The sequence below is a fragment of the Lissotriton vulgaris genome, chromosome 2_2 (assembly GCF_964263255.1).
Source record: "Lissotriton vulgaris chromosome 2_2, aLisVul1.2, whole genome shotgun sequence".
NCBI classification, from domain to species: Eukaryota; Metazoa; Chordata; class Amphibia; order Caudata; family Salamandridae; genus Lissotriton; species Lissotriton vulgaris.
In genome coordinates, this window is record NC_141688.1 from 16,327,659 (window position 1) to 16,348,757 (window position 21,099).

At 41.6% G+C, this 21,099-nt stretch overlaps 1 protein-coding gene across 2 annotated transcripts in view; it reads right to left on the reverse strand.

Moving 5' to 3' along the window:
• TERB2 (telomere repeat binding bouquet formation protein 2) overlaps nt 1–21,099 on the reverse strand; it is a 714,733-nt gene that overhangs the window by 135,790 nt on the left and 557,844 nt on the right. Inside the window, exons 6-7 of one of the 2 annotated variants that reach the window (XM_086959188.1) lie at nt 17,511–17,543; nt 15,649–15,740 (exon numbers count right to left, since the gene is read on the reverse strand). In XM_086959188.1, the coding sequence (XP_086815314.1) occupies nt 15,649–15,740; nt 17,511–17,543 (125 nt within the window). The remainder of the gene's footprint in view (nt 1–15,648; nt 15,741–17,510; nt 17,544–21,099) is intronic. The other variant, XM_086959187.1, reaches the window with a different exon arrangement.

The following is a 21,099-nucleotide window of genomic DNA, read 5'->3' on the forward strand; positions in this document are numbered from 1 at the left end:
GTGTGTAATGGTAAGTAATCAGAACTGCCCCCCTTCACTGTGAGTAGGAGGGTAGCATAGTCTGGGCCTGAGTTGCCGCGAGACTATAAGGTATGAGTGTGGTGTGGAATATGGAATTACTGAGTAAATAGTGAGTATTCCAAGTAATCCTATAGATTTAGCGGTGTTTTTGATGATATGAGCTTGTATATTGCTAATTCCCCATCCCCAGGAAGGTACCTAGGTTCTGTGGTAAGTAGGCTCTGGGGAGGGAGATGGTTACGTTTCGGCTTGATTGGTGGTGTCTTGGTGAGCTGGTGATATCTGGTCTGAAAATCCGGTCGTTACCCCTAACTGTCACTTATGGGGCATGATGGGAGCAGAGTTCCCCCTGGAGGCCTTAAAGGCAAAGTGTTCAGATTCTCTGAGGCCTTAAAGGCGAGGTGCCAGTCGGATTTTCTGTACAGGGATGTTATTTCTGTATGCAGCCTACATAGGCTAATTGCCTTTTATTACAGTTTCCTTGATGAAAATAAAAGTTTTTTTCTTTCTGTGGAATTCATTTTAGGCATTTTTCTTGCATTGTTTCTATGGTTTATTTTCATTCTGCAGAAAATATGTAATTATGGCTTTATTAGCCTATAGATTATGGTAGGGCTGCATATTATTAGTGTATACATGTATATGTGTATAATTTCTTTAGTACTATGTACTCTTATTATATATTTACACATATATATGTATTTAGTTATGTGTTCCGTGCTCCCGCTCATGGACGGAGATTATTCAGTGCTTATGACTATTAATGAGTTTCCCCTGGAAGAGAATAGGCTCTTTCTACCCCCCCCATCCTTCTGTTCACCTGCCCCGGGCGATTGGAGAATACTACACTCCACCACTGTCGGCACGCAGCATGGACAGAGTCAGAGACAAAACATTGGATGGCCACCAAGGGGCAGGTGCCCCCTCCACTACACCAGAACCTTCCAGTCGAGCTCCTTCGCCAGGGGCTGCGTCTTCTGAGCCTCCAGAGGGTGCGCCAGACAAGCTGGATCTAATACTCAAAGAAATCTGTGATTCCAGGGTGGCCCTTGAACAGCAGATCAGCACTCTCACCACGGGCCTTACATTGCTCAGGGCAGACCATGGGAAACTAGCAGATTCCGTTAAAGAACACGGACAAGCCCTCAAAGACATGGATCCCCAAATTACAGCGAACACCACAACCCTACAATAGCTGCAGCAGCAGGTGACGGGCCAACTAGATCGGGTGGAAGATACAGAGGGCAGGAATAGACGCAACAATATCTGTGTCATTGGCCTGCCGGAACGCAGCGAGGGAGCTAAGGCAGCAGAATTTATGGAAGCCTGGGTTAGGTACCATATAGCGCAGTAGCGTCTCTCTCCTACCGGGGCACCTACACCGGGTGCACCACCTCGCCCCCTGAATATGATTAATTCCAGTTCATCCTGTTTTTTTCCATTTCCTCTCTTATTGTTTTTTTGCAATTCTCCTCCATTCAGGCCTTTTTTCCACCCCACTTATCACATTTTATCTTAAGGACACGGAACAGTTTGTGCCTCCTTTCTATTAGTTTAGTCTGCTCGCATAATCCTGGCCAGCAGAGTGCGCAAACCAATTCCTTTCGTTCTGTCTTGTCATTGTACCAGGAGAGACAGACAGGTACAGTTCTCTCCTCGAGGCAAGCATGAGTCTTCTCTGCAGCTGAACCTGGAGGCCCAGCATATTCAATGATCATTTCCATACCAGGTAATAGTATTTTTGTGCCCGAGTATGCTGTAGTAAGCTAGAAATTGGGTGAATGCTTATTCATTCATTTCTCGTTCTTTTGGGCTTATTAGAGCTTTCTATCTTAGACCATCCTGACTGCCAGTACCCTCCTGACTATAGGGTAAGTTCTAATGTTAACAGAGCTGGTGACATGGAGTATGAACCACGCATGCCCATATTTATTTTAAATATTTCTTATTTCTCATCCCCACAGTGCCAGGCTGGTCTCTATGCAAGTAACCTCCTTCCTTTTTCACCTCCACATGGTGCACCCCACATCAACTGACTGGTATCCCCAGGTATGATTACTGAATGCCAATCTACCTTTTTAAAGCAATTCTCTAGTTTTCTCCACCATACCCCGTTACTGAAACCTTGGTTAATATTTTTTTAGGTACCCCTTAATCGCAAGGTCTTGATGAGACCCCACATTGTCACGTGGGTCGAAACGTCGTTGACTAAGTGAAGCGAATCATTTGTCAGCTACTACTATTGTATTAGTAGGCTGCAAGTACTCATCATGTATTGATTTAATGGTTGCTTTTGTACATTTTTGATGAAACCTTGTTTTTATGTAACAATGAGTGACAACCATGAAATATAGAATTCACAATCACTTGGGACACCAGGCACTGGATTTAAAATAATACATTATATAAAGCAACATATTTTCATACCAAATTTGTGCTATATGCCTTTTGTCTTTCCGACATCTCCTTGCCTTCAATTATTCTGATTGTGCTAATATGTATTATGTATCATTGACTGATTGTCCGAAGGAACCGTTGTTCTTCTGTTAAACTGTAAAGTACCCTGGTTCCGTGTGAGTATTGTGTCCCTTGTTTTTTCACACACGGGATACAGTCCTGAAGTCCTCCTTGGCTAAACAGTGCTGAGCGCAGCTCAAGGAGCTTAAAACCAAAGTCTCCCATACCTCAGACAGAGCAGAGAGATCCTGGTAAGTGACAGGAGGTAGCAGTGGCAGTACTAGAGCCGTCAATAGAATGACAACAGATAGTAGCAGCATTAGGTAAGAAAGGTCTCAAATTGATGATCAGGCCACATAACCCCCACACTATGCCCTATCCGGTACACAATGCATTCTTCTATCACCTGTATTTCTCATAATAAACAGCCAAATGCGTTGTAGTTCTAGTGGTCATTGTTGGTTGCTGTTTTATTACAAATACATGCATATACTTTGGTCATAATTTTATGCCCCCTGGCCATAACTCCTCATTTGCGAACTGTCATAATTTGGTTATCATAAGTCATATACTTTGCTTGTCATAACACATTGCTTGTCATAAATCATAAATTCGTAAATCGCACTGACAGTTCATTGGTCAGATCTTTAGCAGGCTTCTTTCCTTTCTTGTCACTTCTGGGTCATAACATTGTTCTGTTGGTTTCCACACTCTTTTCATGTGAGGGGTAGCTTCTCACCGGAGTTAGGGCCCAACTCGCAACCTTGTGAGTCTCATTTGTGCCCTGCCGCCCGGCAGGGTCTGGGCTGCGAGTGCCGTCTCTGCTTGCTACCCCCTTTTTGTCAGGCCTACTCACCCTGCCGTGAGGCATCCCAAAGGGAGTAGCCCTAGTCCTACACACCGCCCTGTGGTTGTTTCTCCATAACCAACGATTGTACCCTTACTTATCCGCCATGCTGTCAGGGAGGCTGACGTCATCCTGCGGCTCCCCCTTTGCGCCTACCTCTCTTTTGTTGTTGTTTTTATTTTATTTTTTTACTTGCAGCCTGCCAGAGCCATTGCGCCCCATAGGTTATCCCAGAACACATGCATCCCATCTTCTGATAGGTGAACCCCATCCAGGCCATAGAGCTCTGGGCGGCCTGGGTATATGAGGCCGTGCCTGATGCTTTCCAAGCCGTTGGTTTTGCAGAACTTGCATACTGGTATGTTCAGCTTTCTCCTCAAGTTTTCAACTGCCGTGTGAGATTCGGCCCCCGACAAACCATTCTACTGATCAGCTCTGACCAAATGATGGACGAATTACCAAAGCACCTTGCTGCCTCTGTTAAGTCTGTCTGGATGGCCTGGAGGAGTGGCCTCCTCCCCAGTTGGGCTAGGTCGTTACCCCCGAGGTGGATTATCAAGATGTCTGGGTGCCACTCTGTGTCCGCCTGCAGGTCACTGAGGGCCACTGGCAGCTGGTTACAGCTCATCCCGGGGCGCCCCAGCCATCGGACGCAAGTGTTGATTGGTTTTCCCGTCTGCATGTGCCCCCACCTGTTGCCACCAAGACTGCTTCCTGGATACGAACAGTGGATACGAACGACCCACCACCCAGACCAGGACAGGTCGCCCTCCTGCTGAAGCAATAATCACAAATGTCAGCTGGCCTCTCGTACCGGAGGCTGCACCCTACCCATGTTCAGAAAGCCCCAGGTCTTTTGCCAAGTGTTTCTACAGTAGTTGGGGTCTCACATAGGTCCTGTATGCCCAGGACCGCCATCTGCCGACTGCTGGTATCCCTGCCTCGGTCATCCCTTGTAAAGCTGCTGATGTTGCTGCCCCAATCCTAAATGAGTGGGAGCCAAATGCAGCTGAGAGGAGCACTGCTGTGGCGTGGGCCTGGCACATCAGAGCTGTGAACTGAAATTTACTTAGGAGGCTCCCATCTCCATGCTTAAAATGTGGACCCTTCCCCGCTGGTCACACCGCCATGTAAGTTAGGAGGCAGAAGACTGCGTAGTATTCGTGGCCCTTGATCCACTTCAAAGGCACTACAACCCCTTTGCCGGCCTGAACTGTTTTTGACTGCCTGAGGAGTAGCTCCACCTCCTCTAATCCGGGTTAGACGCCTGTAATCACTGTCCCGATGGCCAAGCCTGCCTGTGGGCCACTAGCTCACTGAGGCAGAATGCCCCAAAGAACGCTGTTGCGAAGGCCATCTTGAAAAAGCTTAGCTCAAAGGTGTCCCTTGCTATTGACCCCAGTGTGTCCATGAGCCGGCCCAATCTCTTGAAGTCTAATGGACGCCTTTTCTCCCTCTGACCGTTTCCAACCTCTCATTGCTTCCTTGATGTGCTTAGAGGCCGGTGGGTCCTGGCTAGTGCCATTTTTTGTGAAGTGAGCAGTGGCAGACAGATGGGCCTGCGCCCATGAACTCGACCTTTTGGTGGTGAACGTCCACTGGATGAACTGCCCTTCTTGTCTTGACCTTATCTCCCAGTGTCTGGATTCCTACTACTTGCATCACTGTCCCTATGTATTTTCTGTAGTGCTTGGCCGTGTCCGGTGCGAGGGCTCGGTGTACTAACACCAACAAGCCTATCCCGCCAGGCCCCAAAACTGTTCTGGAAAGGGTGTCATGAACTGCTCAGCTCCTGGAGCCAATTCCCTGAATCTGTTCATCTGTGCTCGTGAAAGGGTATCCGTCACCGCATTCTCCACCCCTGATGTGCCCTTAGATCTATGTTTCCTTCCAACTGCAATTTAACCAACTGACGCATTAGTCTCAGCGTATCGAGGCACCTGGCTGAGCCTATGTTGATTGCCTTGACTACCCCGTAGTTGTGTGACCAAAACGTCAGCTTCATGTTCATCAATGCCCGCTTCCAGACTGTTAGGGCCACTACAATGGGGAAGAGCTTCCAAAATGTAATGTTGTTGGTGATGCCCTATCTGTGCCAAATGTTTGCCCATTGGCCCGCACACCACTTGTCCCCCAGGATTACCCCGAAACCTGTGCTACCTGCTGCATCTGTGAATAGGGCTATCTGCTTGGCAGTCACCCAACCTTCTCTCCAGACCAGGAATGTGTCCCACTTGATTAGCCTGACGTGGTGATGTTTAGGAGTGAGCCCCGCTGTTATCTGTGTGAGGCGCCTGGCAAAAACCCTGCCCGCTGGGATGACCCTGGCAACGAAAATGAGTTTGCCAATCAACTGCTGGAGCCCGCGGAGGGTTGCCTTTTCATGGCCACAGAGGCCCCTTATCTCCTCCCTGAACTCCCTCACTTTCTCTTCGGGCAGTTTGGATGTTCCAGCAACTGAGTCCAGCTCTATCACCCAGGAATGTGATTTTTGTTGAGGGGCCTACCATTTTCTTCCCTGCCAGTGGAATCCCTAATTTGTCGGCCAACTCTTGGAATGTCACCACACTCTGTTGACCCTGTGTGGCCTGTGAACAGAAAATCATCAAGGTAATGTAGTTTACCCCCGTGTGATGACTGTCGTGCAGGGCTCATTCCAGAAAGGTGCTGAAATGTTCGAAGTGTGCACAGGGTACTGTACACACCATCGGTATCGCTTTGTCAATATACAGCGCACCTTCCCACTGGAAACCCAAAAGGTGAAAACTTGTGCGGTGAACCAGAAGCAGACGAAAGGCCGACTCAATGTCCTCTTTTGCCATGAGGTCTCCTTGGCCTGAAGCCCTGACAAGGTCGATGGCGTCATCTACTGTAGCGTAATAGACTGAGCATGCTTCAGCGCTGATACTGTTGTTCACTGATGTTCACTCGGGGAAGGAGAGTTAGTGAATAAGTCTGAACTGACCTGGTTCTTTCTTGGGAACCACACCCAGGAGAGAGATTACCACACCTTTTGTTATCTGCATGGGCAGGTGGCCCTCTATCCTACCCAGAGATTTCGCCTTTTCTAGTATTTTGCTAACCACAACTGGGTGTTGAAGTGCTGACTAAGTTCTTTGTACCGCCCAGCGGTAGGGAACCCTCAAATGTGCTAACAAAACCTTCCTCAAAACCTTGCACGAGCTTGGCGGCATCCATCCTGTTGTGATATTTGTTGGCTAGCCGTCGGAGTTTCTGTGTGTTGATGGGGGACTTGGCTAACCGATAGTTGTGCACCACCCCCCCCCTCGCTTGAATGCTCTGGTGTCTCTTTTTCTCCCCTCATTGCACTTTCTTGCATCTACACCCTGCTGCTGGATCTCCTCCGCCACATGCGGAGCATATGAGCTGGAATTCGCACAAGGTCCCCCATGTGCATTCGCTGGAATCATATTTCCAGCAGAGGGTTGCTGGCCCATTGGAGGGTGGGGGTTTACATATATTAAATGTTTTGGACGCAATGAAATTACTTGGCCTTCCCTTTGTAAAAGAAACCCGAAAGGGCTGTTCGATCTTGCCTGCGCATGTTTTAACCTATATTGCCACCATCATTTTATGTATGAACCCGGACACATCCTCCTCATTCCATTCCATTTCTGGATGCGTCTGTATTTTTAATCCAAAACCCTTGTTGTATTCTAACCTGGCATACCCTGGGAATTGCCTCTGTGCCCTGTGGATGTTGACCTATTACAGCCATAGGTCGACCACGCAGGAACATCTCAACAATAATGCAGGCCATTATTCTAAATGCGTCTAGCCAGTTATCAAAATTCCTTTCCTTCTGCTCCCTTCTACTTTCTATTCTGTCCTCATCTTTTTTTTCGCACACCGTGAGGTCCAGCCCATCTAACTGAATCTCTAACAGTGACAAAATGTCAGTAAAATTCTTTCTCCATATCCTCTCCTTTACTGCTGAGGGATTAAGGCTCGCTAGCCCTGTGGCCCTTGTGGTCATTGATGCTGGACCTGGCAAAGGCCTAGTGTATGCGTCCGGGGTGAGGCAGTTGTAACTGGGTCGCTCGCTATTATTGTGCCACCCCATGCTGCCTCAGCGGACCCTAAACCCCCTCGTGTCTCCTTCATGACTTGCCTATGCAAGCGCTCCTGGTACGCGCAGCACGGGTCTATCAAGTGTCATGGTAGCCCGGATTACTCCCCTTGAGGTTGGGAGCCTGCTGTCCCTAACTCATGTGCTCCCAACCCCTTAAGCAATAACGGTGCCATTGACTTTAAACATTCTTGCATTACTGTATCAATATGCTCACCCCTTGATGCTGGTGTCACTGCTAGCTCCTTCTGTCGACAGGATGGCTACAGTCAGCAGGTCCGTCCTCTGGCATCTTTTTTTGGCCTCTGTCACCCGCAGTGTTTTTGATGCTGCCCTCCGTCTCTTCCAGGGTGCTGGCATGCCGACGTCCTCAGGCGGCTGATTGCTTGTCACTTCTCCTGCGTCTTGGGCCATGTGTGACTGCGGCCAGCTGGTCCCGTGGACCTCATATGTTGCCTGAATTTTCCATAGCAACTCCCCCAGCTCTCCTGGCTGCTCATTACCGCCCAGGCTCTCCATCCTGTGTGCCTTTGGTGGTCTGCTGGTCTTCTTCCTCGGCGGGGTACTACCTCCCTTCTTATGCACCAAAACTTCGAAAAGTTCAACTGGGTGTTGTCACCACCATGTAACAACCCTCCACCACACCTTTTACAAGCCCCTTGTTCTTCTTTCTTGGCGGGAGCTGCCGCCTTTCCTCATGTACAAAAGTCCTTGTCACAATTATTGTTTCCTTAATTAACTTCAAGCCCCCAGGACAAGGAAGGGACCCGTGCACACAGCCCTTACTTGGCTGCCTCATCATTTGCATCAATTTAAGCTTCCGAAACGCGTGGACGCAATTTGCCAAGTCATATTCGGCGTTGCCAACAATCAATTTGGTCTAAAGGAATATTATTCCCCCATTGTTGACAAACGAGGGCCCGAAATGATATAACGAAGACAGATACTAGTGTCTTTTTTGATAATTTTCTCCACATCCACATTAGGTGGTTTTCTTTGTGTATTTTGTCTGTGTATTTCATGTTTTTAATTGATAATTCATTGATATCTATGTATTTTTATTTACAATAAATTGTATACTTTTTTATTAGATTGGTTGTGTTCCTTTCTGGTAAGTGTTCTCCCATTCAACAAGATGCAAGATAAAATAAATGTTGTGGATTGTGTTTGTTAGTTTGAGTCCTGATTTAGGAGCAGGAAATAATATCTCCCATAGGGAAAAACTTCTTGTTTTACTTTTCAGTATATTGGTGCTCCATTTCCCTACGGGTTATTACGAGCCCCTCTCTTCCATTTATACCTACCTGGTACAGCCTGGTGCTGGAGAGAAATCTCTGATCACTTTTTAGTGACCAGTATAAAATTTATATTCCTGAGATTGACTATGGACCCCTTTAAAACTTTTGCGTTTACAGAAGACCAATTTACTAAAATAGTTGGCTCCTCAACCAACAATACTAATAAGATTGTGGTTGTTACTGGTAATAACAATAAATGGGGTAACATACTGAACCTTAAGAAAAAGGCAGTGAGCACCGAACTCCACGCCGAGTTCCTAATACAATACGCAAGAACAGGTGTTATACCTATGGGACTACAGGTCCGCAATGAACCAGGTCTCTTTACGGATAACATAAAGTTCTTAGAAACCTGGACACACATTGCAAACAGGTGTAGCCGGGATTGGATCCTCTTAATTATTGAAACCGCACAAGATAGGGTAATATTAGAACGGAAAGAATTAGAGAAATTAGAACAGGCACTTCAGGAAATGTCAGCGGTAGATGATGCAAAAAAGAGGTTAGACGAAATAAATGCAGAAATGGACGGATATAAAGATTATCTGTTAAATAAAAAAACATAAAACTTAAAAAAGATGTGAACAAATACAGCATAGAGTTAGTTTACCCATACATAAATAAGGACTATTTCCAACAACCAAGAGAGGAAAGGAATGTTGAGAACCGACCAATATGCAATAGGGGAGCCAAGAAAAGTGTCACATTTTCTGAAACCTCTGGCTCAAGCAGCGAAGATGAGGGTTCCACTACAGGGAATGGTGGTTATAACAGTGAACAAAATGGAGGTAACCATTTTTTAGAGAACCGCCAAAGGAGAGGCGGGAAACCATACCCATACAGGGGACAGTATCAGAGGAAACAATATCAGGCCCCGAGGGGTGGTTACAGGACGAATTACCAACACAACCAGGCCCCTCAGGAATATCCCAACACAAGGAGTCAACGGTATCGTCAATAGTTCCAAATGACTCTACTAAATTTCCAATTATCAACCTCTCTCACTACCCCCTAAACAAAGTTGAATTAGAAGTCCTGGAAAAAGGGTTCACATTTGCCCCCACAGCCAATGTCAATAAATTTAACTTGGAGAAGGACCTTAAAGCATTCTTCCGCAAAATTAGATTAAAGGAATTCTTTGAAGGGAGAGACTATAGCCCCCCCAATAATATTTCTGGACTCAAACAAAAATCAACTTTCACCCCAGCCATTTCTCAGGTGGGTAAAAATGTGGAAGTGTTCGAAAAAGTTGTAGAATCAAAGATAAAAAAGATCTTAGAACATACATACCCTGATAAGAACAACATGTCTAAAGAACACAGAATAGCTATGACAGACTTAAAGAACAACCTGCAATTAACCATCAAACCCGCCGATAAGGGTGGAGGGGTAGTTGTTTTTGATACTGAAGATTACAACAGGAAAATGTTGGATCTGCTAGAGGTCAAAGAACACTATCAAAGAGTTCCTTTTACCACATTGGAGACCCTGAATAAAAAGGTTTGGGAAATAGTGAAAAATGCCTTTGATAAAGATCTGATTTGCAAAGCAGAATTTGAATTTCTATACAGTAAAGACGCTAGGACACCAGCGATATATGGTCTCCCCAAAATTCATAAGAGTGTGGAAACCCCCCCATGAGACCCATTGTGAGTTGTATTGGCTCACGCCTTGAACCACTGAGCCAATACGCTGATACCTTCCTAAAACCCCTTGTACTAAAACAAGATTCTTACGTGCGAGACTCGGCACATATGATCTCCATTGTGGAAGGCTTGGTGTACAACCCCAAAAATCTGATTATGGTGACCCTCGATATAGAGGCGTTGTACACCAACATAAAACAAAATGACACTATCAATGTGGTGGAAGAGACACTAAGCAATGCAGACCTTAGAGGTGCTAACCTGGAGTTTATAATGCAATGCATAACTCTAGTTCTGAAAAACAATATGTTCTTATTCAGAGATGAGCTATTTCTCCAACGTAAGGGCACCAGCATGGGGGCCACCTGTGCGCCGAGCCTGGCATGTTTATATGTTGCCAGGTTCGAGGAGAAACATGTGTTCAATGAGGCGTCGCCATTTTTTGAGAATATCTCATTATGGCGGCGCTTCATTGACGACATCTTCTTCATTTGAGAAGGAGAAATGGAGACCCTGGAGGAATTCTTGGAGTGGTTAAATTTGGGAGATGAGAACCTCCGATTCTCAGCAGTATTTGACAGAGAAGCAGTAAACTTTCTAGATATCACCATAAAAAATATCGAGGGCAAGTTGGAGGTGGAATTATATTCCAAACCTACAGATAAAAACACCTTACTGCATTATAGCAGTTACCACCCCCGTTCCCAAAGGGACAATGTCCCATTTGGACAATTCCTTCGACTTCGAAGGAATTGTTCTTTGGAAGACTATTCAAAACATGCAAACAAACTGAGTGAGAAATTACAAGATAGGGGATACCCCAAAAAACTCATTAAGAATTCATGCAAAAGGGCACGATTCTATAACCGAGACAGCATGATATACCCAGACTCTGTCTCAAAGCAGCAACCTGTAACTGATTCAAAACTAGTCTTTGTAAGCCAATTTTCAAATATTAGCAATAAGCTGAAAAATGCAATTCACTCAAGCTGGCATATCCTAAACGACGGCAAAGAGGTTAAACTTTCAAAACCTATTTTTGCGTTTAGACGCAATGAAAACATCCGTCAGAATTTGGTCCATACATACAGAGAGCAGAACCAAAATAATCAGCTCACAATGAATGGCAGCAAAGCAGTAGGAAACCACAAGTGCAGTAATTGCTCAATATGCGATAACTGCATTGTTGGTAAATCCTTGACTTATAACAACTATACCATAACTTCTAAAACTTTGAACAACTGCAGGAGCAGCAATCTATATCTTGTGCCCCTGCAAACTAGCCTATGTAGGAGAGACGGGCAGAGAAATAAGATTGCATCTTCTGGAACACAGATCCGCACTTAAAACTAACAAAGAGAACGCTCCTATGGTTGAACATTTTAACAAACTACAACACAAACATACAGAGTTCTCATGGTTTGTGATAGAGAACATTACGTCCTCAAGAAGAGGAGGTAATCTCGATACCAAACGCAAAAACAGGGAACAGTGGTATATCTCTGTGCTGGATACTGTTAATCGAGGCCTAAACACGAAAGAGGACTGGATGAGAATAGTGTCATAGAACTGTCCACTGGATTAAATAGACATACTACTTGAACATACCATTTGTATATAATTGGTATGCAGCATATGTGATATGTGATATGGACTCATAAGTACTGTAAAGCGTAGACATTAGGCTTCCAGACCTCCCTGATACTTTAGATAGAAATGCCAAGATATTAGAAATGAATAGGCGATCCCCTGGGACCATATCTTTTGATTTGACTCTTCAAAAACTTTTTTTTAATTCGAGGCTGTTGTTATCAACTAAATTCTTGCTTAGGGCACGAATGTTTAGTATAGTCCCATCTAAATAATGTACACCCAAAAAAAAACCTTCCCGCCACCATCCTAGGTTTAATTAGGGAATAACTTTCAGAAAGTGAGCAATAAAGTTTTTGTTCGCTTTTCTGAACTTAAAATAAATGAAATAAGAAATATAGTAAACAGAGCATACGCGATATAGGGAACGCCTTTCAGAAAGTGAGCAATAAAGTTTTTGTTTGCCTCTTTTTAACTTAAAATAAACAAAACAGGAAACAGAATAAACAGAACATACGCGATATAGGGAATGCCCTTTCTTTAAAAGTGAGCAATAAAGTTTTTGTTTGCCTCTTCGACTATTGAAACTCGGTGAGCCGACAAAACATTACGCGAAGCGGTGATCGCACAGACGCCACGTTGAGCAGCTCCGGGAAAGACAGCCGTGTGCACACAATAGGTAAGAAGAATCCCCGATTAACAATATTTAACCATGCGTGGGGAGCAGTGAAATTAGCAATGGGAAACGCGCCGTTATGGAGAGAGGGTTTGGGTCAGCATTTAACTAAGCAAAAACCTCGTAGCTAGTTAGTAATTGTTAGTTACATTCTGTAATTTAAATCATAGATAGAGTTACACTGTATCTATATATTTTTTATCCAGCCACGTGCACGATACTACCCGGCTGCGCAAAAGAACCCGTTTCTGAAATTTGACCCGTAACCATCGGTAAGGAACAAACTTTAACAACAAATGTAGTTTGGGAACAGTGATAGTCTATGTCTCCCTCCAATTAAGTGAAATGCTCCTTTTTTAATATCATTGCAGTATTATACAGCACTAAGATTGGCTTGGAGGCATCAAATTGAGTACGCCCCTTTGTGAAGCACGCAAGGCAATCCCTTTGTGATAAAAACCTGATAATAGGTCTATGGGTTTTGTGTCAATAATGACTAAAACGTAGTATGGAAATAACTAACCGTCAGTCTGTAATTTATGCAGGAACGTGACGACAAGTTCACAACTGAATAAGCTTTTATATTGATTTCACTTGAGATAAAAGCGCTTTCTTATATATTGAGGTAAATAAACAAAATGCCCTTTAAATAATTATGTCAGGGTATGCCATATCCCAACACTTAACGTTATATCTCTCTTAATTGCATATAGGATTGTGGAAGCCTGAGACCATTAGAGGCGATCACCACAGGAATACTACACATTTTGTAGATTTCTACTGGAAATATAATTACTATGGTTAGTAACAATAATAATATAGTGCATGATGGGTGTATGAGTGCCTTGTATGTTTGTCGAGAGAATGTGGACAACACTAACCAGAAGGTTCAAAATCTATGAATAATGCTTTTAGAGTAATTGGAAACATATGTCTTTTTAGTACGTTTTGAGATTTAGGTTGAATATCTTTTGAGAAATAGGTGTTTTCGTGAAATACAATGCATTAAATAAGTGCACATTTAAAAACATGTGAAATATTCACGCATAACTGCTCCATGTGTAAAAAAAAATTTCTATAACTCTTTATGACTAAATCATGGACAATGAAATGTACAATAACACAAAGGATTGTCCATTACCCATAGACTCTTTGTGATTACAAATAGGCTCTTTATTTGTTCTTATAATCATGTTTGATATTTGGGCATAAATCTAGAGACAGTAGTGAATTCAGTCCTCTTTAGGATAAGAAAAAATGTGTAATTAGTCATCAATAAGTCAGGATCTAATAGTTGTATTGTATTTTATTTGTGCATTAGGTATGATACTAAACTGTGGAGAATACATATAGAGACTGTCCTGAGGAAGGAAGCCCTTATCAATTTAAGCTTCCGAAACGCGTTGACGCAATTTGCCAAGTCATATTCGGCGTTGCCAACAATCAATTTGGTCTAAAGGAATATTATTCCCCCATTTTTTAAAAACGAGGGCCCGAAATGATATAACGAAGACAGATACTAGTGTCTTTTTTGATAATTTTCCCCACATCCACATTAGGTGGTTTTATTTGTGTATTTTATCTGTGTATTTCATGTTTTTAATTGATTATTCATTGATATCTATGTATTTTTATTTACAATAAATTGTATACTTTTTTAATAGATTGGTTGTGTTCCTTTCTGGTAAGTGTTCTCCCATTCAACAAGATGCAAGATAAAATGAATGTTGTGGATTGTGTTTGTTAGTTTGAGTCCTGATTTAGGAGCAGGAAATAATATCTCCCATAGGGAAAAACTTCTTGTTTTACTTTTCAGTATATTGGTGCTCCATTTCCCTACGGGTTATTACGAGCCCCTCTCTTCCATTTATACCAGTTTATATTATTTTACACGCATGGTTTTAAATTTTCATCTTTAAAATCATGTTTCATTTAAACAGGCATGAATCTGAACATTGTGACCTCGGAGTTCAATGGAGTAGCAGTGTTCGCAAGCGCTTGCATCTCAGAATAATCAACATTTTTCAGCTGTCCGCTGACATTTTTAAATGCCTGTCTTAGTGAGCTGGAATAAAAAAAGCAGTACCCACAATCCAATGCACTGAAATAAAATGTATACATTGGAGATTTGTCAAAATGAATCTTAAAAAGACCTTTGTAAATAAAGGTTAAGACGAACTTATTAGGGAGCACTTAAGATAATGAAACAGACAAGTACTGAGCAAAAAACTTACAGAAATGCTGAGAAAGCATATTTGAGCTGAGACTGCGGCAGGTATGAAATGCTAGTGCACAACCACAACGCCTGCAACACACAACCCATTATATAGATGGCAGGGGAAATGTAGCAGAGCAGTAAAATGTGTATTACTCAGGCTACGCCATCATGAAGCAATAACACCCTGAAAAGAAATATGCTACAAGAGGTAAATGGAGGCATTAAATGGATGATGAGGGAACCTGTTACTTAGAGAGGCACGGCACTGCAGAACTACAAACTCCTGTAGCTAACATAAAATAACGAATCATCATCACTAAAAAGTAAGTATGCTTTTTGAACTCGTGTATTAGTAATCAATTTTATGTCTAGCCCATAGATAGCTTTTTCGGAAATATTTATGTGGTTAAAATAGGTCTTGAGGTAACGGTAATTCAGTTAGCCAACAGTGTCTTTTTGGGCCAAAAGGACTCATATTTTTCTGTCATGCGTATTAAAATGAAAAAGACTGTCGATGCTTTTTCTAAGTACACTTATCAACACACCTATCTACTGTTTTAGTAAAATTACGTGGTTCGTTTGAAAAAATGTAAATGTTTATCGCAAGCATAAGGCCACCATGTTTGGGCTGCGACATATTTTCTTCATTAATTATATTTATTTTTGTGCGATATGCTTGCTATAAAGAATAACAAATAATCATCTCACCAACTTATCCGACCAGACTAATTATTTCTGCTAATGCATAATACTTCTTTTTGAGTTTATTTAATGTCCAGAATGAATTAGCAATTTCCTTTCTTACCTGTAACCATATTGTTCACTGGATAGCTCTGAAGAGGGCAATGTGCTAATCTGCCTAAAATTGGTATTCTTGAAACTGAAGTTTGTTCTTTGCTGCAAAAGTAAACACAACGTAAAATGAATGAGTCCAAATTCAACAGTTTTTTTGAATAAGAAAAAAAAGTAACGTGCTAAAATTGCATGTATAAAGTTCTTCTTTGACGTCAAAAAGATATAGTGATCTTTTTTGTCACGGCTATTATTAGTCCCTAGATTCTTTCTCCTCATCAACACTAGACTGCGGTTATTACAAAATCAGTGACATCGGAGTTTTGCACGTAGGCAATGTGTGTGTGCGTACATAAGTCATAAGCAGAAGTTATACCCCTTTATAGGTGTGCTTATTTTCCTTCTTTAAAAGTCTGTTGCTGTGCGTTTTTGAGAAAGCCTGAGGGTCTGTTGAAGGGTGTATATACGAGGAAACCCTATTAAAACTCTTTGTTTTATGTGAGCAGATTCCACAGCAATTCAAAATGTAAAAGGGCTGAGAATCAGGGGGCAGCATGCAGCAACGTAGGCCCGAGCAAATGTTTGACAAAATTCCTGCCTAAATTTATCACGGCTAGGTGAAAGAATCAAAAGCATATTGACAGAATGCGTATTTGGGGTAGCCCACACAGATAATATTTCTCATGTCAGGGTCAATGCTAAATATTACCCACTTACTGTTGTCCTGAGCTATAGGGGAGAGTTCCCTGGCAGCCCTCAATGTTTCATTTTTTCTAGCGGTCCTCAGAAGATTTGGGTCTGAATGAAGAGGCCAATTTAGGAAATACTAGCACCTCAAGAACCAAGTGCTCACACTGAGTGATGGTAGGACAGGGTGCTGCACTCTCTCTCCTCCACGAGCAGGTTTATTGTATCTGGGAGAGTGGATGTGGACCTTCCTAAGTAAATGGACCATGTCTAAGAACCAAACTTGGTGACACCAAGATAGCATCATTTCCATGACCAAATATCCTGGTCTATCCCAGATCGTTTGCAGGAGTTAAAGTGGAGACATAGAAGAGTGTGCTTACCCATCCCAATATCAGGACATCCGACAGGAACGTGGGACTACCATCTATACAGGAGGTAAACTGGATGCACATGAAATGTAGGAGGGTGGGAAGGGTATCTACAGCTAGGCAATCTTGTGCCTACAGATGGAACTATGTACTTCTTGATAGATCTCCCTCTGATGTCAATAGTAGAGACACTTGATGTACTTGCTCTTGTGAAGGTTATCCCTGATATGGGGGGAGGACCAACAGAAATGTGTGCTTCATTGGCAATTCTAACATTTCTACAGCCAGCCGACACAGATGTTTCAGTAGATGTCCCTTTTCCCATCTAGAACAGTGCTCTGGTGTTGTAGATGTAGATCACCACCACACTAGAAATCACGCCTGGAAGGAAAGCTTCTGGTGGTACGTAGATTAACATCAGCTATGATGAACAAGTTGCTTTTCTTCCATAAAACTATTTTGATGGATACTCTAACTGCAGATTACTCAACTTTTGAATCTCCACAGGCAATAGGCTAGATCTGGAAATTTGTGTGCAATAGCTCATATGAGCCGGCAGGTGGAGTCATTAGTCTCCATCTACTTTGCCCTGATGCCAGTTTATTCAATTATATATATTTTCAACCCCTCAGAATACCCAATCCAACAGCTCTCCTGCTAGCCGAGAGAGATGCAGGGAGAAGTTGTCCCTGTTACAGTTTGGAAGAGTCCTCTGGTGTTGTCCATGTATATCATCACCACACTAGAAACCAGTTCTGGAAAGAAGGCTTTCGGTAGTACGTAAATTAACTTTAGCTGTAATGAACAAGTTACTTACTTCATACAACACTCTTTTTGATGGATATTCAAACTGCAGGGCAAGAATACAAAAAAACATTGCTTCTATTGTGTCTAGTTAGTACACTGTTCTGATCTGATAAACACAAAACAATGAACATACTTTATAAAAAGTTTGTATTTAGTATTTTTTAGACATTTTTTAGTTCAACTCGATATCATCAATAAATGAATTGATTACATATGTTCATTGATTCTGCATTATTTATTATATTATATCAATTCATCAACATATGACATTTATTTAACATGAATTATAAAAAACAAAGAAAATATTTACAAAGAAAAATGTTCTACCCCATCTTGAACGCATTCATACCGACAAACATACATATCATACACTCCTTACATACCACATATGTACTTAAAATAAATAACAAAATAATTCTTTTTTACAGCATTAGTGAATTCATTGTGAATTAAAACTTTAATTAATGAAAATATATTGAATTTAATAACAAATATATTTCTGAAGTTTAAATTAAATATATCAATTTACAACTAAACAAAGAATGTTTTTAATGTGCATTATTTATTAAAGGTGATTAATGTAATTCTTTTTAATAAAATGTATTGGTAGATTATTTTTATAACTGAATAATAAATATGTACTGTTTTATATATTTTGTAGCATTAATTTATATTTCTTTATATTTTTAAATAATATTGAATTTAATTCAACATTATTTCTTATGGATTTTATTTTAAGCCCCTACCTCCAAATAAATTTTTAATGAGAGTGTTGCAGTACCGGTGGTAGGCCTTTACTTCTGCCTTTTTTTTTTCCTTAGTAGTACCGTACACTTGGTGTTTGTGAATTCCGAAAAGTAGTAAACTTTTTCAAACATGTAAACTAAATCAAAAGTGTAAATTACCGTTTTGAATTAGGCCCATAGTTTCCACCTAAAAAATGTGGGCCCAGCCTTACCCCATCCACGTATTAAGTTGCAGTTATTCCCGACGAAATTGGCCAGAATGGTGGGCCAGGCACTCTACTGGTCAGACAGCCTACTCGGGTGAAGTCCAGGTCGGTGTCATTAAGCTATGGAATGCCTAAGCTCCACCTCACCCAGACTAGAAAGGGCATCACTAAAATGAAGTTGGGGATACACATGGATAAACAGGCGCAATCATCCCAAGGCCCGTAAGCCACACTGGCTGCCATCCTCTTTCGGGCTGGCAGAGAGAGCAGCGACCTGCCCCGCCGATTAAGCGGTGAACACAAACCCACTCGGTTGCTTGTAATGCGCCCACCAAGATAGCTACCAACCAAACTGTGATCCTAGGGGTAGATGCAGACAAAACGGCACCACACCACACTCAAGGTGGCCTACAGAGAAGAACAAGTGCAGCCAGCTGCTTTCGTAGCACACGGATGTAGGACAAGAGATAAAAGATGCAGCTCGAACAATCAAGTTACCGCTGTATGTGTCACGTCAAGCCACGAGAGCCCAAGCCGTTTTATTATGCTACTGTTATCGTTACTATTAAATAATTAGCAAAAATAAAAAGGTCCCAGAAAACCTACCAGGTTTCCTCCTTAGGTTACAGCTCTTTAAGAAGCCCCTCCGAAGTACAGCATGCTTATTCTGTCACTGTTGGTCTTCAGCGTCCGTGGAAACATTCAAAACAGAAAATTACAGCTTTAAAACTGTTGACTATGTAATGTAAATATATATATATATATATATATATATATATGTATATATATATATATATCAGTGATGTCATCAGTGATGTCACTGACCAGTTCATGAATGCTGTAATATGTGACGTCATCAGCAGTGGATTGCGGGTGCACGAAATATAGTTAGTACAACTAACTATATAGGAGCAATTTCAATGGTTTTTTAAATGCTAATTCCTAACTATATAAGGCTCGAAACCTATGTTTTTTTTAAGTGAATGATATATATATATATATATATATATATATATATATATATTCCCATCAATTCGATCCGTTCATGCACGAGAGCGCTCCGCAGTGTGTGCTCGACCCGAGGGCAGGATCAGAGCCCCAATTGCAATTTTGGAGTACAAGAAGGGCAGCACAACCGGGTACTTTTTAGAAGTTATTTATTTCACCAACACTCCACCGACGCATTTTAGCCTCACGGCTTTTCTCACGGTTGTGAGAAAAGCCGTGAGGCTGAAACGCGTCGGTGGAGTGTTGGTGAAATAAATAACTTCTAAAAAGTACCCGGTTGTGCTGCCCTTCTTGTACTCCAAAAAAAAATAAATATAAATATAAATATAAATATATATATATATATATATATATATATATATATATATATATATATATATATATATATATATATATATATATATATATATATATATATATATATATATATATATATATATATATATATATATATATATATATATATGTCTGAGGAAAGTCCTGGAGCTTCAGAGGAGCACTCTAGGGAGTTAACAGTTTGCATACCTGAACAATCCCGCCTACTCAAGGTACAAACGAATGCCAATGTGCATTCCACGCTTCCAGAATGTGCCACGCCCACTGAGGGAGGAAACATTCGACTTAATAAAAGGTTAAATACAGCGCTGCAGTCTGACTATTCTGTGACACACTCCAAGATTACGGGGCGTTCCAGCCTCGAAACGCGTCGGAAAGGGTTTTAAACTAATGAGGGAAGATGCGCAGGAAGCAAACAACAGCGAGGCAAACACAGGCTGTTTCAAGCCAGGGACAGCATCAAGTGCTCCTCTGAAGCTCCAGGGCTTTGCTCAGATATATATATATATATATATATATATATATATATATATATATATATATATATATATATATATATATATATATATGTGTTTAGTGTCAGTTTATTATTTATTTATTGATTTCCACAATTTCCACAATCAAGCATGAATTAAATAAAAACACTTGAATAACTGAAAACAAAAAACCATGACCTCTGGTGTAGAATGGAAGAGAAAATGATGCATCTCTACAGTCTAAACTGCACCATATGAAGTATTGGACTCAAATCTCGGCTTTCCCACTTGACCAAATCATTTCATAATATGGCTCATCAATATACGTCACTAGGTATCATTTTCCTTAACCATCCAGGTACAGAGCACGTTGAAATGCTTCAGTGTAGGATCTGCGCTCTGCAAAAACCTGTCTTAAACACAGTAAATATAAAATAATCTTTTACATTTTGTACTAGCATATTTATATAAATAAATAAAGAACACTACAAACTGAATTTTTGGGATACTCGTAGGCACAGGGGTGTTTTTTGTCATATTTTTAAAATATTACTCCCAATGTATGTCACTCAATTCAGTTATATAAATGCGTGCACCTGACACTTCGAAATGTTGAACTACATTGGGCCAGATTCACAAGAGTAATCTGAGACAAAATCCTAACTCTACGACTTTCGGTATTCACAAAGGCAATTTAGGAGTAGTAAGGTTAGGAATCCTAACATTTTAGGAGTAATAAAGTTAGGATTCCTAACTTTACTACTCCTAAATGCCCTTTGTGAATACCGAAAGTCGTAAAGTTATGATTTTGTCTCAGATTACTTTTG